Source organism: Oculina patagonica, chromosome 1 (genome assembly GCF_052425735.1).
Source record: "Oculina patagonica isolate OP01 chromosome 1, crgOcupat, whole genome shotgun sequence".
NCBI classification, from domain to species: domain Eukaryota; kingdom Metazoa; phylum Cnidaria; class Anthozoa; order Scleractinia; family Oculinidae; genus Oculina; species Oculina patagonica.
Window position 1 is genome coordinate 980,324 of NC_135758.1, and position 18,893 is coordinate 999,216.

The window sequence follows — 18,893 nt, forward strand, 5'->3', positions numbered from 1 at the left end:
GCCAGCATAAAGTCTGCGGTCAATCCAACTAATTATGTTTACTTCATGTAAGTGAAAGTTCGCATAGATAATCAACATGGCGGGTAAGTTGCTTCGATGGCTGCAAAATTTCTAGAAATCTCTTCTAATTGATGCTTATAAAAGTTGTTCCACGGCGATGGATAGACTAGAAGAGCTTTATTTTCTAGCATTTAACTGCAATTGTTTCGAAGAGGTCTACAAAAGAAGAGTTTTCGACATGCTGGGAGACTTCAAACAAACCCTCACCTGGGATCGGGAAAATGGCGGCATCGATTCAATACTGCTAGCTCTTACTGTAGTTCAAAAGCTTTATCAGAGACTTGAAACAGTTAACTGTCCATATTTAAAGATTATTACAGATAATCTCGTTTCCAAGATCTGTCTAGTGGACGGTTTGTTAAAATACCTGGATCACAGAGACCAACATGTTGTGTTTTCTGCAACCAAAGCCATTGTGCTAGTTTTTCAGACGCTTCCTAAGCAAATGATCAAAGAACAATGGTTCCAGACGCTGTTTTCTTTTGGACAAGAAACTGAGCAGCGTTGGCGAAAGCTTTACACTATGGAATTATTGAGTAAGATTCTTACAAACTCTAGAGAACCACTCAAGAACAGAAATAAGAATTCCCAGCAACAAATGAACAATAAGAAATGCTTTTGCACGCATGAAGCAGATTGTATGATTGGAATTTCTGTTTCAAGCACTGAGCTGGTTGATTTGTTTTTAGGGAGTTTTAACTTGCAGCACGTCTTATTCCAATACATTCCTTTTATTGTACGACCAAATGGAATGTATTCTTTTATGCGATCCTGTCAGCATGCTGGGGCTGCTGAGGATTTTCTTGTGCTTCAGGCAAGTGTGAAATTAGCAGACGCAATTCACGATCAAGAGAATGTGAAGAGAGAAGCCATCAGTGGAACAAAAGAGAGTAAATTAGTTGCATTCTTGCACTGTGTTGCATTGATAGCAAAATACTTGGAGGTCAACGGAACACTCCAAAATACATCTACAGCTGATGTAAAAACTTGCAGTCAAGATGAAAATTATTTGAAGAGCACAGCTCAACCTTATGGAGGGAAATTTACTGATTCTATTTGTGCAAATAAGATGACAATAATCCACTTAAAAGATGCTACTGTCAATCAACTTTGCACCGTCATGGCAACACTGATTCAGTACCTTCACTATCCAAGACTCCCATCACGAGTTTTCAAGAAGATTTTGGAAGTTCTAAATCAAATTGTAGTTATACCTAGCTCATTTATGTTGAGTCAGAAAAACAAAAGTGGGAAATTGGAGAAGATTGTAAGAAGCTCTTCAATATCTTTTCTAAGTGTTGTTGAATGCTGTCTCCTTCATAGGATACCAAGATGTTCAGGATTTGTTGGATTTAGTGGAACAGAAATTAAGAGTTCTTCAAAGTCTACTGACAATGAACATAGCGTCACTGATCTTGTTGCATTGCGCAAGGCTTCACTGATGGTTTTCAAGTCTTCTTTTGTTGTGCTGAAGTCAGCCATGAAGCAAGAAGGTACAGGTACATGTGTGATTCAGTTTGTAACAGAATAAATAATCATAACTACACTGCAGAGGGTTAGTTTACAAGTTTGTGTTTTCACTAACAGTATAATAAGAAAATTGATCCAATAAATTCCATACTCATGACATTGAACTAAGAGGTTCCCCATTTCTGACAGTTGCTGTTCTGTAATGATTTCTGATTTTGATCTATGCCTATCTGGTGTTTTAAAATCAAAATATAAAAAATTGTGGTCAGTACAGTAATGCAGGGTACAAACTAGTGTAGTTTATGCTGGCCTTCAATTCGCGTTAATTTAAGTCACGTTAATTTCAAATACCTTAATTAACACTAGCGTTAATTTCCTATAATAAAGTTATATAAATATCTGAAAATATTACGTTTAAATACTCTTTCAGGTTCATTGTTATTTCAGAAGCTGTCCCTTTCCTGCATCAGTTTGTGGTGTTCAGGAATTCTTTCTCTTACTTGTGATGGTCATTCTAACATTAAATCCATCAAAGCTAGCTCCATTGAAAAAGAATTTCACGCCTGTCTAGTCACACTATTTGTTGATCAAGATGATGATCTTGTCGAAGTTATGCTGCTACTACTTTTGCTTTATCAAGAAATCAACAGGTAATAGTCACTAGGAGTTACTGGTATAAGTAATTTATTTTTATCTATGGAAGGTGCAGTGGGCTAATGGTTAGTGTGCTGGGCACCAGATGGAGTGATCTGGGTTCTAGCCCTGGCCGGGGTCACTCATTCTCATCCCGATAGCCCTTTTTGTTTCTCTTAGCCAGCGGGGCTTTGGCCTCCTTTGCAGACGTTCTAAAATGCATGACGAGCCCAAAGAACATCTGTAAAAGAGGCTAGTGGGGCCTTGGCACGAGAAACGAAGGGCTCCAGAGCCCTTCATTTCTCATGTCAAGGTTTCACTGGCTAAGAGAAGCGATAAGGGCTATGGGGACGAGAATGGGGGTCACTGTGTTGTGTTCTCAGGCAAGACATCTTTACTCTCACAGTGCCTCTCTCTGCCACCCGGGTGTACATTTGGGTACCATCAAGGTAACCCTGTGATGGACTAGAGCATTCCATCCAGAGGGGAGTATAAATACTTCTAGTCGCTTCATACTGCAGAAACAGGAATAAGTTCAAGTCCCTATGGGACAATTTAGCCCAATGCAGACTTACCCTTTTTTACTGGAGTTATCAAGAGTTCAAATAAAGTTTATTAAGAGTTCTAAGAATTATTAGTCTTATCAAGAGTCAGGAGTCATTAGTTCTAATTTTCCTAATTTTCGTCTGGTTTAAAATCTCATAGCTTTAATTTAAACTACTTCTTGGTTGGCGTTTTTCAGGACTGTTTCTAGCTGCAGCGAGCTTTCAGCGGCCATTTTACACCAGCTGAACCCTCACTTGTTGTTCATCGCGTTTGCTGAATCAATTAAGTTTGATCACTCGCTCCTACTCGACCTTCTCATTTCATCAGAGACGCGATTTCTTGAGTACATCGTGCAGTATCTTCACTTTGTTAATAATGGTTGGAATTCATTCGTTCAATGCCTAGCGGAGTATAAAGGAAGAATTTCTTTCAGCGAAGAACAAGCCGCGAGTGACGACTTAAAGACATGTAGTGTGCACCATAGCGAATTTGAATCTGATTCAAATTCTGTCGAAAAGCCTTCAGAGTTTGAGAGACGTTTTTTCAACGAAATAAACTCCAGGGAAAATTACAAATTTTTCACAGAACAGAAAAATCTCATTGCGGAAGAGGATGTTTGTTTGGAAACACCAATAGAAGGTGTTTCTGATGGGACCATGTTAGAAACTAGCCCAGAAGTCTGTCAGCCCGATTTTCGCGTGGGAAATCTGAGTGGTGAGCGAAACGGCTTGAGAAGTATTGTTTTGGCCTATTGTTCAAGCGATGAATCAGATGTGGAAATTGAAGAAGAAAGCAAGATTGCAAGTTACCATGAAACGCCTGCTAGGACACAGTCAGACTGCATCAGTTGCAGCAGTGTTTGCTTTACAAATAACAACCTTGGCTCTTCGCCTTTGGATAAAGCTTACAGCACAGAAACGTTTCACTCGCCTTTCACAAACAAGACTTGCTCTGCGTTTCTTCCAGACATCTCAGAAATGCCGAGGGAACATACCGAGTATTTAAACAATCCAGTTATAGGGCATTCTAGCTTCTTTTCAAACCAGCCGACCAGTCCACCGGGCTTAAACATTGATGGCTACCTTGGTGGTGCTCAGAGTTCCTCATTGAATGAGAAAGTACTTCGTTCAAGCGACGAAGAGACAAAAACCTGTATCACCAAAGGGAGCCAGGCTAAGGAAAGCTTGGGCAATCGAACTGAGCTTGAAAGCGAGATTTTAGACACAGCAATGACAATGTTGATCCGTCTCAGATTGTCAGTGGTAAGATTGTCGTCTGGCGGACATTTTCCGTATTCTGCAGCACCGTTGATAACATTAATGGAGAAGGTAGAGAATTTTTACGATGGCTGTTGACTTAACCGAGCCGTATTCCCTTACCTAATGTTAATCCTCTTGTAAAAGTGTAATTTGTGAAGCGTGAGTAACCAAATAAATGCGTCTTGTTCACATTAATAGCCTTTATAATAATAATAATCTAATTTATATAGCGCTAAAATTATATAAAAATTATTCTAAAGCGCTTTACAGAAAGAAAAGAAACCTGATGTAGTTTGTTCTCCGCAGAAGTTTTTTTAATTTCGAGGGAAAAAAAGACCCTATCAGTTCGTACCCTGTTGATGCATTGCCAAAAATTGATGTATTACATAACATGATGAAAGTTTCTTTGGGGAAAGTTTCCTTTGCGGGTGTGTGTGTGTGTGTTGGGGGGGGGGGGGGGGGAGGGGGGTGTCTAGGGGAGTCTGAACGTCCCGCTTCCCATGGCTCTTACGTACTCCCGCTTCCCGTACCTTTTTCTCTCGCTTTTTGCCCCTTTTCGTAGTTGTTCCCTCCTCTTTGTCCCATTTTCTTTTTCAAAGTCTCTTCTCTTTTAGGGGAATCCGGAGGCGTAGACTGCGAAAGTTTTAAAAATTTAAGCTCTCAGATGATATTTACTAGGCACTTTGTTACTATTTGTAAATGCTCAACTTTCTGATGTCGCTGTTATGTTTTAGAGTTTATTGTGTCGCTGTCGCATTTCAGTGCCGTCTAAATGATTTCACAAAGATTTCGTTTGTTGTTCAGTGTCGCCGGCCACTTTTTATGGTCACGTTTGTTGCTTTTTCCCCTTGGAAGGCCTCAATAACATTAATAATAGGTAATTAGTAGTACAAATAATCGCTGTAGTAATGAACAACAAATAATGCCTCTTATAAAACAAAAGATCTATAATTGTTTGAATTATTTTACATACGTAAATACAAACATGAACTCAATTCACGAGAGAAATGTATCGAACTGAGCGATCTTTTATTTGAATCCGATCCATCTATAGAACTCATAGATCTTTTGTTTCATAAGACCTCATTATTTATTGTTCATTACTATTTCCATTATTTGTACTACTAATGGCCTATTATCATTTTTTACCGCCTACTTATTATTCGTGTCACCTACGCCACATTTCATTTTATACCCTGCATTGCAAATATTTTCTCATTCCCTGATGATGCCGTGGATCGGTGAAAGCTAGGAATAAAGTATGCTAAATACAGTAGCTTAAGGCCTCACTCGACCGACTTAACTATTATCACTCAACAAGATGTTACTGAAGGACAACTTTAAATTAGGATTAGTAACCTGCGCCCAAAAAAGAACGCTTGATCGCAGGTTTTGGGTTAATTACAAGTTGTTAAGTGTTAATCCATCGTGGTTACGTACAATAGGTTTGCTGACTCGGCGCGTTTAAGTATGGATACTTTTACTGAGAGGAGTATTCTAGTTAATTAATGTTTGGTAACTTAATTTGTTGTACGTGGGTTCTAGTCATTTTCCAGCGGCATAAACCGCTCGTAAGCATCTTAAGGAATGTTTGGAGCTATTCAGTAGTTGTGCTGTTTTAATAAGTTCTTTTTTTTAATTTTGATCAGCCGAGAACTTTTGCAACCAACTTTACGTGCTCTCAGGACGTTAAGTTGTTGAGTTAGGTTGTAATTTTTATTTAGGTTCTCGCTGTCTTCAAATTAAGGATTTTTACTCTGTAGTAATTGTTCTTCACATCTTCAGGTTAGCGCAGCTTTGCAAGTTTGATGTTCATACATCTGCGATCGCTGGATTATATTAGTCCTGCATCACATTATGGCCAGTTTTATAATCATTTTTAATTTCTTTGCTGGAATATTAAAAATGTGCAAGAAATAAAAACTCAACCCCGGCTTTGCCCAGAATGCAGTCTATAATTTAGTGAATTTTGAAATATATATATATATATATATTTTTTACCAAATCAAATTGACGTGTATAGTGAAATCAATCTGACTTTCTTTTTTTTCACGAGAGGGAGGAAAGGAAAGGCATAACGTTAGAAATCAGTATCTCATGCTGACCCTTCTTGAGAAAACGCAATTTTCTCAGCCAAGGCTCTTGAAGAGCGTTTGTGAGCTAGCTTCAGTCAACAATGCAGGTCTGCAAGCACTACGGGAAGAATAACTCACTTTTAGCATGAAGTTGTTAATTTTCTGAGCTATTAGCAATTGCATGAGTACTAATTTGGCCTGCAGTGGGAGAAGGGGGGGATACTGCGTGACAATCATGCTGTAATTTCTACCACGGATAGAGCGAGGTAGTTTATTCCAGACGTTCCCAAAATCAAATAAATTCACATTTATAATTGCGCCAACTTTTTTTCATGTCATTTTAATGTCTGAGCATTTCCTAATACATAAGAAAACAGCGTAGTCGACTACGCTGACTATAAAGCTTATCAAGTTACATGTGTTGCTAACAGCTAGTCTAACATTGCTCTGCGACATCGATCAGTGGTCATGAAACGGGACCTGGCTTTAGTAACGAGCTGATGCATCTTCAATCAGCTCAATGGTGTTGCCTTTAGCATCTTTCTTGATGTTGGTCCTGACCAGGGTATGCTCCACAAAATGGCTTTTTGGCATCTTCACATCCTTCTTTGCTCTGAAAAGAAAATTTGAAAACAAGATTAAGATTTCAGATGATGTTGATAAAACTGAATTGCTTTTTCTCTTATTTTTGTCAGGTGTAAAAATGTCGCAAAGGGAGGTTTAAAGCTATAAAGAAGACAATTAGATTCTTCATCTGAACCACTCAGAGTATAGGTGGGACAATTGTGTAGTTTGAAAGCCAAACAACGAATAGCCGCAATGAATGCAGAATGAAAACAGGCCTTTTACACCGAGATTCGTTCTTGCTCCCTTTATAAAAGCCTCAGCATGTTCCAATACTTTTAAATTAACTTGGAATGATCAGCTTAAAACCTTGACAGAACCTACTTGTAAATAGTTCGGTAATCACATCTGTAATTGCCGCCTCCCTCCAGCTTGAGGTACATCGTAACATCGCCCTCCAGTACTCCGTCGCGGACAATCATTTTCTCGGTAGATGGCTCCCATCCTACCGTCTTCTTTTGCATCACAGGTCCGTCGGCGGGAAAGTTGACGCCGACAAATTTGGATTGATGCAGCAACCAGTTTCCATTTTTAAGGCTGAGAAATTTAAGGAGCGAAATTTATAAGTGTAAACTGACGGACGGAAAAATGTAGGATAGATAATATTTAAGAAGGAAAAAAAATAACCACATTAAAGTAAAGTTAAGACATTCACATGATCTGAAATGGGCAAAGTAAAGCGAAGATAACATGTCCATTAAAATAACAAAAAGGTTTCTACCTTAAATCCGCACTGACGGCAGCAAACCCTCCATCTTCGAACGTCATCGACCTTTCCCATGTCAGGCCCTCAGGAAATGCTTGTTTGAAATAGTCGGCTATCTCGGCAGGATAGTTAACAAAACACCTGTTGCCATAACAGAACGCTGCTGTCAATATGTCAAACGCGAAAGGCAGGGGCTCGCCCTTGGTGATGCGAAGTTTAAGACATTGATGTCCCCTGAAGAGAAAAGAAAACATATCCTCATATCTGGACTGTGAATAAAGCGACGTATCTCCAATGAAAAACCGTTGTTTATGTTTTAATCTATCCAAACTGACACTTACTCGTATGGTTTGCCGTCGCCTTCACCTTCAACAGTAAAGTTGTGCCCGTTGACACTGCCATCCATAAGATAGGTCATATTCATCTGTTTTAAAGAAAGTACAGATCTTGTTGAAACATTTTTATTGCTACAAAGAAGGCGAAGAAAGGCCAATCTTGTACAAACTGCTGGAACATATACCGGTTTTACAAAAGTTGTTAATTCTGATACTCATGTATAAGCTAATTTCGGGTCGACAAAGGTACATCAAAAACATAGCTCATGGCAAAAAAACATAACTGATCATGTAATGTAATTCTGGCAATTAAAGTAAATCCAGTGTTCGTGCCACATATATCATCATATATACTGTACTGCACTTCTACACTGAGTCCTCGAATGCAATGTGACATAATCATTTTAAAACATAAAAAACCCAAGTCCTTAAACAACCTTAAAAATGATTAAAACTCATATTGAGGCTTTATGCAGTTTGTTGCTCTTTAACTGGGAACCGGAAAGCAAAGTGAACGCAAAATGAAAACCTGAAACCGGTTATTTTTTGTAAATCTAGGCATCTGTTAAGTTCGGTTTTCCCACTGTTCCCTGACAATATTACGGGTCAAAGGATGTTTTGAAATTTGGATACTTTTACGGATATTTTCAGCAAGAACGGGGTCGAGAAAAGAAAACCGTAAATTAAGAGTGCAACTTCTTCTGAATAAACCGTCAAACACTCAACTCTAGGCTTAAAAAAAGACTTGGGGCGGCTATTTTAGGGAGTGGCATGGAATTGTACCTAGAAGATGTTGAAGTGATGCTACCTTTTCCTTTATATTTCAAAATACAGCACCCCTTACTTAATTGGCTTCGAAACTTGCCCTTCAAAAATACCAGTTGATTTTCTGCACTTACTTGCTTTGAAAGAGCCATGCTGATCAAAAACTCTCTTCAAACAGTTGCTTGAAAATGTAGCAATCTCTTTGCTCTGTCGTTCTTCACTCTGTCGCTGACTCGCTCAACTGATTGAACTTTACGGTGAATCAGATCTTTAAGCTAGTCCGGACTGGACACAATTATTCTTTCATCTTTGAATTCACCGATGCGTTGACCGCACATATCAGTAAAATCAGTAAACAGTAACTTTTTCAACACCACATTTTTGTCAGACCTTATTAGTTTTGCACCCTGCTGATCCATTACCAAAACTTGATGTGTTTCATTATGATGAACGTTTCTTGGGGAAGGGGGGACAGGGGGGTCTGAACCTCTCGCTTCCCATGCCTCTTATGTACTTATGCTTCCCATACCTTTACCTTTTTTTTCAATTCCCGTACCTTTTTCTCCAGGGTTTAAGCCCCGTTTCGTAGTGGTTCCCTCCTCTTTGTCCCATTTCCTTTGCAAAACATAACAAAATTTTGCGAATTTTTTTCAGTTTCTCCCAGTTTCCGCCACCTTAGGAATCCCCCTTCCCGTCCTCTCATCTCCCGCCTCCCGCCCCTTTTCTCCCGGGCTCCCGCCCTTCTTTCCCCCTCCACTTCTTTGTTGCCGTTCTTGTTGAGACTGTTTGAGAAATGAAATATCGATGCATAAAAATCTTTAGAGTTGCATTGTTGAGACGGAACAGTATCTAGTATCTTGGTTGGTTGGTACACTACGATCACAACTAGTACGGCCGAAAGACGCTGTTGATTCGACTAAGCAAGATGGCGTTGTTTACAGGATTCCCTGTGAATGTGGCAAAGTTTACATCGGCGAGACTGGAAGACCTATGCAAGATAGGATCAAAGAACACGACCGGGACATCCGACTCGCACGCACCCAGACTTCCGCCGTTGCAGAGCATACCAACAACACCGGACACTACCCGCTTTGGAATGAGGTAAAGTTTATTGATCGTGACTCGCACTGGTACACACGCCGGGCCAAAGAGGCGATTCACATAAGACTTCACCCTAATAATATCAACAGGGACAGTGGAATTGAAATTCCTGAAGCATGGATGCCCACGATCAAAAAACACAACAGCAGGAGAACTGTACTACTGCGGACCGCCGAGGGAGCAACATTACACCAGCATGCAGAACACTGAGGATCGAAATGCACCAATCAGAGCTGTTGAAAACCAACCAATCACAGCGCAGCCGTGTGCTTTATAAGCTAACGCACAACCAGTCGACCTTATCGCCTGATGAAGACTAGCAGTATGCAGTCGAAACGTTGCGATCTCCATCACACGTGACTACGTCGTGAGACAAACGAAATATAAATACTTTATTATTGACAAATAATGAGTTCTTATAAAACAAAAGATCTATGCACGAGTTCTGTAGATCGATCCGATTAAAACAAATGACCCCTTAGTTCGACACATTCCTCTCGTGAATTGAGTTAAAAAATTCTTTAAAAGATATACATCTTTTGTTTCATAAGACCTCATTATTTGTTGTTCATTACTTAGCCATTATTTGTACTACTTATTATCTATTATTCATTTTTACCGCCTACTTATTATAGAGGCCTTACAAGGGGTAAAAGGGACAAGCAACATGACCCTGAAATGTGGCCACACTGGCCAAGGATTAAGACAGACGCATCATTACGGCACTGAAATGCGACAGCGAGACAAAAGACACTAAAAAATGACAGCGACATCAGAAAGTTGAGCATTTACCAATAGTAACAAAGTGGCTAGTACCGTATTTTCTCGATTAAACGCCGGGTACCGAATAGACGCCGGGTCTTCAAGGTGGAGTTTAAAAAATTGGCTCCTAAGGTATTTATTTAGGGTATATCGTATTTATTCGATTAAGCGCCCAACCTCGAATAAGCGCCCACCTCGAATAAGCGCCCACCCTGAAGGTAGGAAAAGTTAATAAGCGCCCAGCCTCGAATAAGCGCCCACCCTGAAGGTAGGAAAAGTTTATAAGCGCCCACCTCGAATAAGCGCCCACCCTGAAGGTAGGAAAAGTTAATAAGCGCCCACCCTCGAATAAGCGCCCACCCCTCACCCTTCAAGAAACTGAAGTGCACAAGAGGAGTATTGATTATTGAAAGTGACTAAGTACTACTAAGAAGACTTCTCTCATGACCGAGTTTTCTTACTATTTTTCAAAAACTTTCAATGAACAGTCAAAATGTTGCTTTGTTTTGTTACAAAAATAGACTTCTTTTTGTTGAAAATCGCGAAAATTTAATAAGCGCCCAGCCTCGAATAAGCGCCCACCTCGAATAAGCGCCCACTCTCAAGGTCCAAAAATTTAATAAGCGCCCAGGGCGCTTAATCGAATAAATACGGTAATAAGTTGTAGCTATATCAGCCAGGTACATTTTTGTCAAAAACAACGAATAAAAACCGTTGCTAAATAAAAACCAGGCTCGAAAAACTGCAAAAGTCAAATAAACGCCGGGTCTGCCAGGTCAAGTTTGTAATAAACACCGGGAGCGTCTAATCGGGAAAATACGGTAAATGTCATAAGATAAATATCGCTTGAAAATGACTCGAAAAGCAGTTTCTATGGCATAAAGCGACTAGGAGTATTTCTACTCTTCATCCTCGTAAGACCATATGCATATGCAAAGTGTCCGAAACGGAATGGAATGGAGAGAAACAAAACAAAACAAACAAACAAACAAAAATCCGTCATAAAGTGATGATAGAAGTCACTGCCAAACTTTTTTAACTGTTGTTGATCGTTTTTTTCGACTAGATACTGGCTGTGGTCACATCAAGACCACTAACTAAAATTAAGGCAGTGATAACTTTAGTTAGCTTTTTCAGTAATGTGACCTCTTCTCTGTTTATTCTAACTATAGTTGGGAAATTTACACCTCGATGATCCAACAAAATACAAAGGCCCGGTGCAGACGCGGAACTTTTCATGTGCCAAACTTAATTCGAATTTGGACCGACCCAAATTAACAATTAAAAATACGCCGAACTTAATTAGCCGTTCCTAATACGTCTGATGGTAAACACTCTCCACGATGCATGCTTTCTGAGTTCAACTGCTTGCAAAATGCATTATAATAATTTATGCATTAGGATCGGTAAATGAAAAGTTCGGCGTCTGAATCAAAACCGATCCAGAGTCGAAATTCCCGGCCAAGCCAGGCGGGAAGGACGGCTGGGCCGTTCCAAATTGAAATATACGTTATTACCTGATTCAGACTCCGACTTTTTCATGTACTTAATTCAAGGTATTAGGTTCGGCTCATGAAAAGTTCAGCGTCTGAACCGGGCCTAACTTAAGTTATACCCAAGCAGGAGGCATGGATTAAACCTTAGTTTACAAACGAAGAAGAAATCAAAATGCGGTCTTTGATGTTTTTTCTTTTGGCGCGTGCAAGTGCGGGATGAACATAAATATGCAAAACAAAAAGAAAAAACAAGCGTAAAAAATAACGGGAAGAGGGTTGAAAAACAAAAAGGAAACAACAAACTTTCCATCGTGCCTTGTCTAGCATCATTGCCCCAAAATCCCCTGAGATCGATGTTCACTGACCGTAGTGAAATATTTACTTATTCACTAAGGGATTCCGAGGGCAAACTAGCTGTTCCACAGCCCCGCACCAACTTTCTAAATAAACAGCTTTAGCTATAGAGGTGCGGTGCTGTGGAACAGTTTACCTGTCAAACTGCGGAAAGCAAAAACTCTCACTAGTTTAAAATCGGGCTGCAGCGGTTATAGTTTGAATATAAACACACGGCATTCATGGAAAGCAGGCATTTTCTTTAATTGTATTCCTACTTTTATTACCTTATTATAGGAAATTAACGCTCCAGTAAATTAAGGTCTTTGAAATTAACGCGACTTATTTTAATTAAATTAACGCGAATTAGAGGGAAAATTTCTTCCAAATAAAGGAAATTAACGCGAGACAGGGGGCAAATTTTCTAAATGAATAAAAATAAACGCGAGTAATGAATCTCTAAAGATATTTTGGCCATTGTACAAAAAACGGATACATGTCCAGAACCGCTCTTCTGAAAGCAAGAATGAACTGGAAACATTGCAAATGACATATCTTTAAGGCTTATACATTGTAAAAGTTTGAGAAAAAAGTGTGCAGAAGAGAGAAGGTTATTGTTTCCTAGTTTCTATATGTGTTCGGACAGTATTCAGCATTTGAAATGAAATTAAGGTCTTGGAAATTAACGCTCCACTTAAATAATGTCGCGGCAATTAACGCTCACAAAAATTAACGCGACTTTTGTTAACGCGAATTTTTAGAATTCGCGTTAATTTCCTATAATAAGGTCTTATATAGTATTTTTGTAATTTAATGTAATTAAAAACGCAATTAGGATGTAGATTAAGTAATTAAAGTAAGTAATATTTGTTTTTTAAAAGCCCTGATGCCGTTATCCTTGATTAATTAACAATTATTGGATGAGGTTGAGCATGATAGCGATAATTATCAAGGCCAAAGTTTCTGTTATCTGCCGAAGCCGAAGGCTGAGGCGGATAACAGAAACTGAGGCCTTGATAATTATCGCTATCATGCGAAAACCGAATCCAATAATTGTTTTATTATGCACATTCCTGAGCTGCACTTGTAAAGACAAGAGCGCGCACAAACTTTATTGTTTATATACTTTTATAAGCTTACAACCTTTCGTCACTTCTGCATGCATAAAACTATTGTCTGTAGGTATGACGTCACTTCTACATATGTAAAATCTAATGTCTGTAGGCATGACGTAAGAGAAACAGCAAGCAAGAATTAGCTGCGTGCTTATAGCCAATCAAAATCAAGCTGGTGACACCAATGTATGATAAATAAAGTTAATAGATTAATAACTAAATTTCGACAACGGTTTCCCACAAAGTTTTCTCCGGTCAGCCATGTTTACATTTTGGGCTGTCACGAACTACTAACTGCAAAGTCGACCACAATTAAGCATAAACTACGTCATCGAACTAAAGACAAACCAGTTGACGGTGTTGATGTGACCGCAGCCACTTTTCCGTCTCAACAATGCAACTCTGAAGATGTTTAGGCATCCATATTCCATTTCTCAAACCGAGTTAACAACAACGGCAACAAAGAAACTTCATCATATTATGTAATACATCAAGTTTTGGCAATGCATCATCAGTGTGCAAAACTGATTAAATCTGACTAAATTATTTTGTTCATAAAGTGCGGTTAACGCATCGGTGAATTCGTGTGTCCGGTCCAGATTATTAATTTTATACATGTCAATCATCGGTTTTTTTTCTTAAATCTATTTAACCTGCGATCAGTTGTTCTTTTTTTTCGCGGCGGAAAAATAGAACAAAAAAGGATCCCTTTTCCCTCCCACTGCGATAAAAAAGAACGCCTGATTCCCGGGGGGGGGGGAGGGAGTACTCCCATGTGTGGCCTATATAGGTATGTGCCGCCCGATAGGGTATGGTTTTTGAGGTTCTCGGTCCTTAAATAGGGTATCATTTTTGCTCCTTTTGGCAATGTGTTCCCGGTGTGATCCTTAGATAGGGTACCTATATTCTATTAGCTAAAATAAACGCCCAGCTAAACGAAAAAAAAAGGTGTCTTAAAACTGAATCTTCTGTTCAGGTATTAGTAAAGCGATTTTATAAAGATTTGTGTCTTGCCGTGCGCGGTTAGCCGTTATTTGGGTCGTCACGGAAAGCTTCTCCTCCCCTTGAATAGGGTGTCATTTTTTGGTTTTGGGCCTTAAAAAGGGTATCAATTTTCGCTTTCTTTATCCTTAAATAGGGTCAGGGTTTAAGAACCTTGGCGGCACACCCCTATCCGAAATTTATGGGAGTACCCCCCCTCCCCCCCCCCCGGGGCCTGATTGCAGGTTAGATTCTATTTGGCTTAAAGATATGATTCACCGTGAAGTAGAATCAGTTGACCGAGTCAGCGACAGAGTGAAGAACGACAGCGCAAAGAGATTGCTCCATTTTCAAGTAACTGTTTGAAGAGATTTTTTGATCAGCATGGCACTTTCAAAGCAAGTAAGTGAATATCAACGGGTATTTTTGAAGAATAAGTTTCAAAGCTACTTAAGTAAGGCGTGCTGTATTTTGAAATATAAAGGAAAAGGTAGCATAACTTCCACATGTTTTAGCTACAGTTCCATGCCACTCCCTAAATTAGCCGCCCGAAGTCTTTTTAAAGTCTAGAGCGTTTTAGTCTTTTTTAAACCTGGTACTGAGTGTTTAACGCTCGAGGGTTTATTCACGTAAAGTGGCGCTTTTAATTTATTGTTTTTTTCTTACCGTTTTTGCTGAAAATATCCGTGAAAGTATCCAAACATAAAAAAAAAAATCATCATTGACACGAAACAGTAGGAAGCCCATCTAAACAGAGGCCTGACTTCAGTTGGGAGAGAATTTTCCACATTCAATGCATGTCATTTCGGTTCCTTATCAGGATTTAGGATTCTAAAATCTTTTGAAAAAAACAGCAGTACTCTCTTTCCAAATAATGATATCATTCTGTTGTGTTTAGAAATTGTATCTTGAGATTACCTTTGTACACCTGTACATCTGTAAATTTTTTATCACCGCAGTTCATTAAGGGGTATCGAATGGTCTTTGCGAGCATGCAAGTACAGTGTTTCTCTTTGCGAGCACAAGCACTGACAAGAGTTAGCCTTGCGAGCAACGAGCACTTTTCAGAAAGCAACCACCTCTAAAAATCGAGCAAACGAGCACCTACTAAAATTTTGCGAGCATGATTCCAAACAGAAGTCTAATTTTGCGAGCACTGTAAAATTTTGACGGACGTTTTGGTACCTTGTTCTTTTGAGGTTTCCGTTCATAATAAAAACACTTTTAAAAGTTAATTTATTGTTTTGTATTAGTTTCCACGGAGGCTCGCAAGGTCAACTGATTTTCTTAATGAAGTTTTATTGGTTTCTATTCAAGGGTTAATTACCCCCTTGCATTCAGTTACTAACCTTAGCAAACCAATTCTAGAAATCTTTATAAGTTTCTCACATTTAATTTCCTATGCTTTGCTTGAGCTTAATTTAAATTGGCCATTTCTAATTTCAAAAATTAAAATTTTTGCAAGCTTCCTACTGTTGATATAAATTACCTCTCATCGTTTCCTTTAATGTATTTTATAGAAGGCTTTGTTAACACTTAATTTGTAGAAACGATATATAAGCAGTTACGTTGTAAAGCTTTATCGATTACATCCACGAAGCAATAATTTACTGTTGTCTCATCTTTGACGTCCAAGTAGATCTTCGCGTACCAGGCATTCGTAACGGAATTCCGTTCTTGCAAGCCAAGAGGTGCTATAACGAGCTAATTTCCCCCCGTATTTCAGCGAGTTTCAGAGTGTTCCCTGCCAAAGTCCAGAAGTAGTTTGTTTAGTCCAATAATCCTAATGTTAAGCAGAAAACCTTTCGTTACCATTCTCAAGAGGGGCTTGAATGGGTAAAGCGGGAACTGGGATTTGGGCACATTTTCACTGGAAAAAAGGGATTTCGTGCACTGGGACTGCCGACCGGTTAGCTCAGTTGGTAGAGCGACGGACTACAGTGCGGGAGGTCTCGGGTTCGAGTCCCAGACCGGACCAACACTCAGGGTCTTAAAATAACTGAGGAGAATATGCTGCCTTTGCAATACCATCTGCAAATGGTTAGATATTCTAATCTTCTCGGATAAGGACGATAAACCGTAGGCCCCGTCTCCTGCATCTTCAGTGTTATGGTCAGCAGGGGACGTAAAAGAACCCACACGCTTATAATTATCGTAAAGAGTATGGCATGGAGTTCCCGGTGTTGTAGTCTGGTCTTTGCCCGTTGTATTGTGCTTACTGTGAAATGCTCGGAGATATTAGCTGTATAAGCTACTCTTCAAATCCGAGGGTAAACAAAGTGATGATGATGATGATGGACTAGGAATCACAAACAAATAGACAATAGAATTGGGACTGGAATTTGAAAATTGGATTAACAATAGGCTGGGAACTACAGTACAGTGTATAAGACGCTATGTGGCAACACCTGGGAAATCAACAAAATTGGCACCTACATCAGATTTACTTTAATTACCAGAATGACATTTCCTGTTCAGTTATACCAGTCTTTGGGCGCCTTGGCTATGTTTTTGATGTACGTTTGTCGGCCCACAATTAGCCTGTTTATACACAAGTATCAACTTAAACTACTTTTTTGAAGCTGGGATAATTTTCAGCAGTTTGTACCAGATATTGGCCTTTCTTTACCTTCTTTGTATGCACTAAAAAAAGTTTTAAAGAGATCTGTGCATTTTTTTCAAACCAGGTGATTGAAAACGACATGAAGATGACCTATTTTATGGATGGCAGTGTCAACGGGCACAACTTTACTATTGAGGGTGAAGGCAACGGCAAACCATACGAGTAAGTTCCAGTTTGAATAAAATATAAATAACTGTCATGTATTGAAGATACGTCGCTTTTATCACAGTCCAGATATGAGCATATGCTTGTTTTTTCTCTTCAGAGGACATCAATGTCTTAAACTTCGTATCACCAAGGGCGAGCCCCTGCCTTTCGCGTTTGACATATTGTCAGCAGCGTTCTGTTATGGCAACAGATGTTTCACTAAGTATCCTGCCGAGATACCAGACATGTTCAAACAAGCATTTCCTGAAGGTCTGTCATGGGAAAGGTCGATGACGTTCGAAGATGGAGGGTTTGCTTCAGTCAGTGCACACATAAGGTAAACACTTTTTGGATATTTTAATGGCCATGTTGTGTTCACTTTACAGTATTATCAAATACATATCTATATAGCGAATAATTTGCTTGACACCACAGTATGAATGCTACCTAATAATATTAAACTGTTATCAATGCCTTTAACTCTAATATGGTTATTTTCCTTCGCAAATATTTCTTTTCTACATTTCTCTTCCGTCGCTTTATACTGATAGATTTTTTTTAATTTCCTCAGCCTTAATGGAAACTGCTTCGTGCATCAATCCAAATTTGTCGGCGTCAACTTTCCCGCCAATGGACCTGTTATGCAAAAGAAGACGGCAGGATGGGAGCCATCTACCGAGAAAATGATTGTCCGCGACGGAATACTAGAGGGTGATGTTACAATGTTCCTTAAGCTGGAGGGAGGCGGCAATTACAGATGTGAATACCGAACTACTTACAAGTACGTCGCCATAGTAGGCACAAAGATTAGTCAGTTCTGTTAAGTTCAGGTTTTTAGCTGATCATTAGAAGTTAATTTAAAACTATTGGAACATGCATTGTGAAGCGTTTATAGGGGGAAAGAAAACGAAACTGATGTGTTAAAGGTTTGTTTTCATTCTGCAATCATTGCAGCTATTCGTTTTATTTGGTTTTGAATCTACACGTACAATTGTCCAACCTGTGCTCTGAGTGATTCAGGCGAAAATCTAATTCTGTTCTTTATATCTTCAAATCCTCTTTGCGACATTTTTGGAACAAAAATTAGAGAAAAACAATTCAGGTCAAATTTACAATATTCGGGGTCCTAATTTTGTCGTCAAATTTTCGTTTCAGAGCAAAGAAGGATGTGAAGATGCCAGATAGCCATTTCATTGAGCATCGCCTCGTCAGGAACAACATCAAGAAAGATGCTAAAGGCAACACCATTGAGCTGATTGAAGATGCATCAGCTCGTTACTAAAGCCAGGTCCCGTTTCATGACCACTGATCGATGTCACAGAGCAATCATAGACTAGCAGTTAGCAACACATATAACTTGATAAGCTTAATAGTCAGCGTGATCAACTACGCTGTATTGTTTTGATGTATTAGGAAATGCTCAGATATTAAAATGGCATTAAAAAAAGTTGGCACAGTGATAAATGCGAATTTATTTGATTTTGGGAACGTCTGGAATAAACTACCTCGCCCTCTTCGAGGTACAAACTGCAGCATGATTCTCACGCACGCAGGATCACCCCCCCCCCTCCCCCCCCCCCCCACTGCAGGCTGAATTAGTACAGCTCAGGAAAGTGTGTGAGTTATTTCAAAGTTGAATACCTAAGGTGCTGAAATGGAAAACAACAAAACACTTTTTAACAGACATTGGTAAACGTTCCTTTAGCACGTTCTTTGAAAAAACAAAACGTTGTTTGAAAAAACAAAAAAACTATTACTCGAATGTTATCTTCCAACATTGCGGATTTTGTACTATGTGACCGATTCTTTAAAAACAGCCATTGGTCATGTGACTGTATAATCCTCTCAAAACTTTTAGTTTC

At 39.2% G+C, this 18,893-nt stretch overlaps 3 protein-coding genes across 4 annotated transcripts; 2 read left to right on the top strand and 1 right to left on the bottom strand.

The window, feature by feature from the left end:
• Positions 1-14: 14 nt before the first annotated feature.
• On the top strand, positions 15-4,869 carry LOC144652228 (uncharacterized). 2 transcript variants are annotated; one of them, XM_078512278.1, is made up of 3 exons: positions 15-1,559; positions 1,961-2,180; positions 2,906-4,869. In XM_078512278.1, exons 1-3 carry the CDS (start codon positions 158-160, stop codon positions 4,062-4,064), a joined length of 2,781 nt encoding a protein of 926 aa, XP_078368404.1. In that variant the 5' UTR covers positions 15-157; the 3' UTR covers positions 4,065-4,869. The 2 variants fall into 2 exon arrangements, with proteins under 2 accessions (XP_078368404.1, XP_078368477.1); XM_078512351.1 differs by having other exon boundaries at positions 15-1,553.
• Positions 4,870-6,279: 1,410 nt separating this feature from the next.
• On the bottom strand, positions 6,280-8,915 carry LOC144644369 (GFP-like fluorescent chromoprotein amFP486). The gene is made up of 5 exons (XM_078503842.1): positions 8,896-8,915; positions 7,715-7,840; positions 7,389-7,607; positions 6,992-7,204; positions 6,280-6,656 (listed from the first exon to the last, which is right to left on the bottom strand). Exons 1-5 carry the CDS (start codon positions 8,913-8,915, stop codon positions 6,530-6,532), a joined length of 705 nt encoding a protein of 234 aa, XP_078359968.1. The 3' UTR covers positions 6,280-6,529.
• Positions 8,916-13,478: 4,563 nt separating this feature from the next.
• Positions 13,479-18,510, top strand: LOC144667390 (GFP-like fluorescent chromoprotein amFP486). The gene is made up of 5 exons (XM_078528821.1): positions 13,479-14,663; positions 16,949-17,046; positions 17,150-17,368; positions 17,603-17,812; positions 18,187-18,510. Exons 1-5 carry the CDS (start codon positions 14,646-14,648, stop codon positions 18,311-18,313), a joined length of 672 nt encoding a protein of 223 aa, XP_078384947.1. The 5' UTR covers positions 13,479-14,645; the 3' UTR covers positions 18,314-18,510.
• The last annotated feature ends 383 nt before the right edge of the window (positions 18,511-18,893 follow it).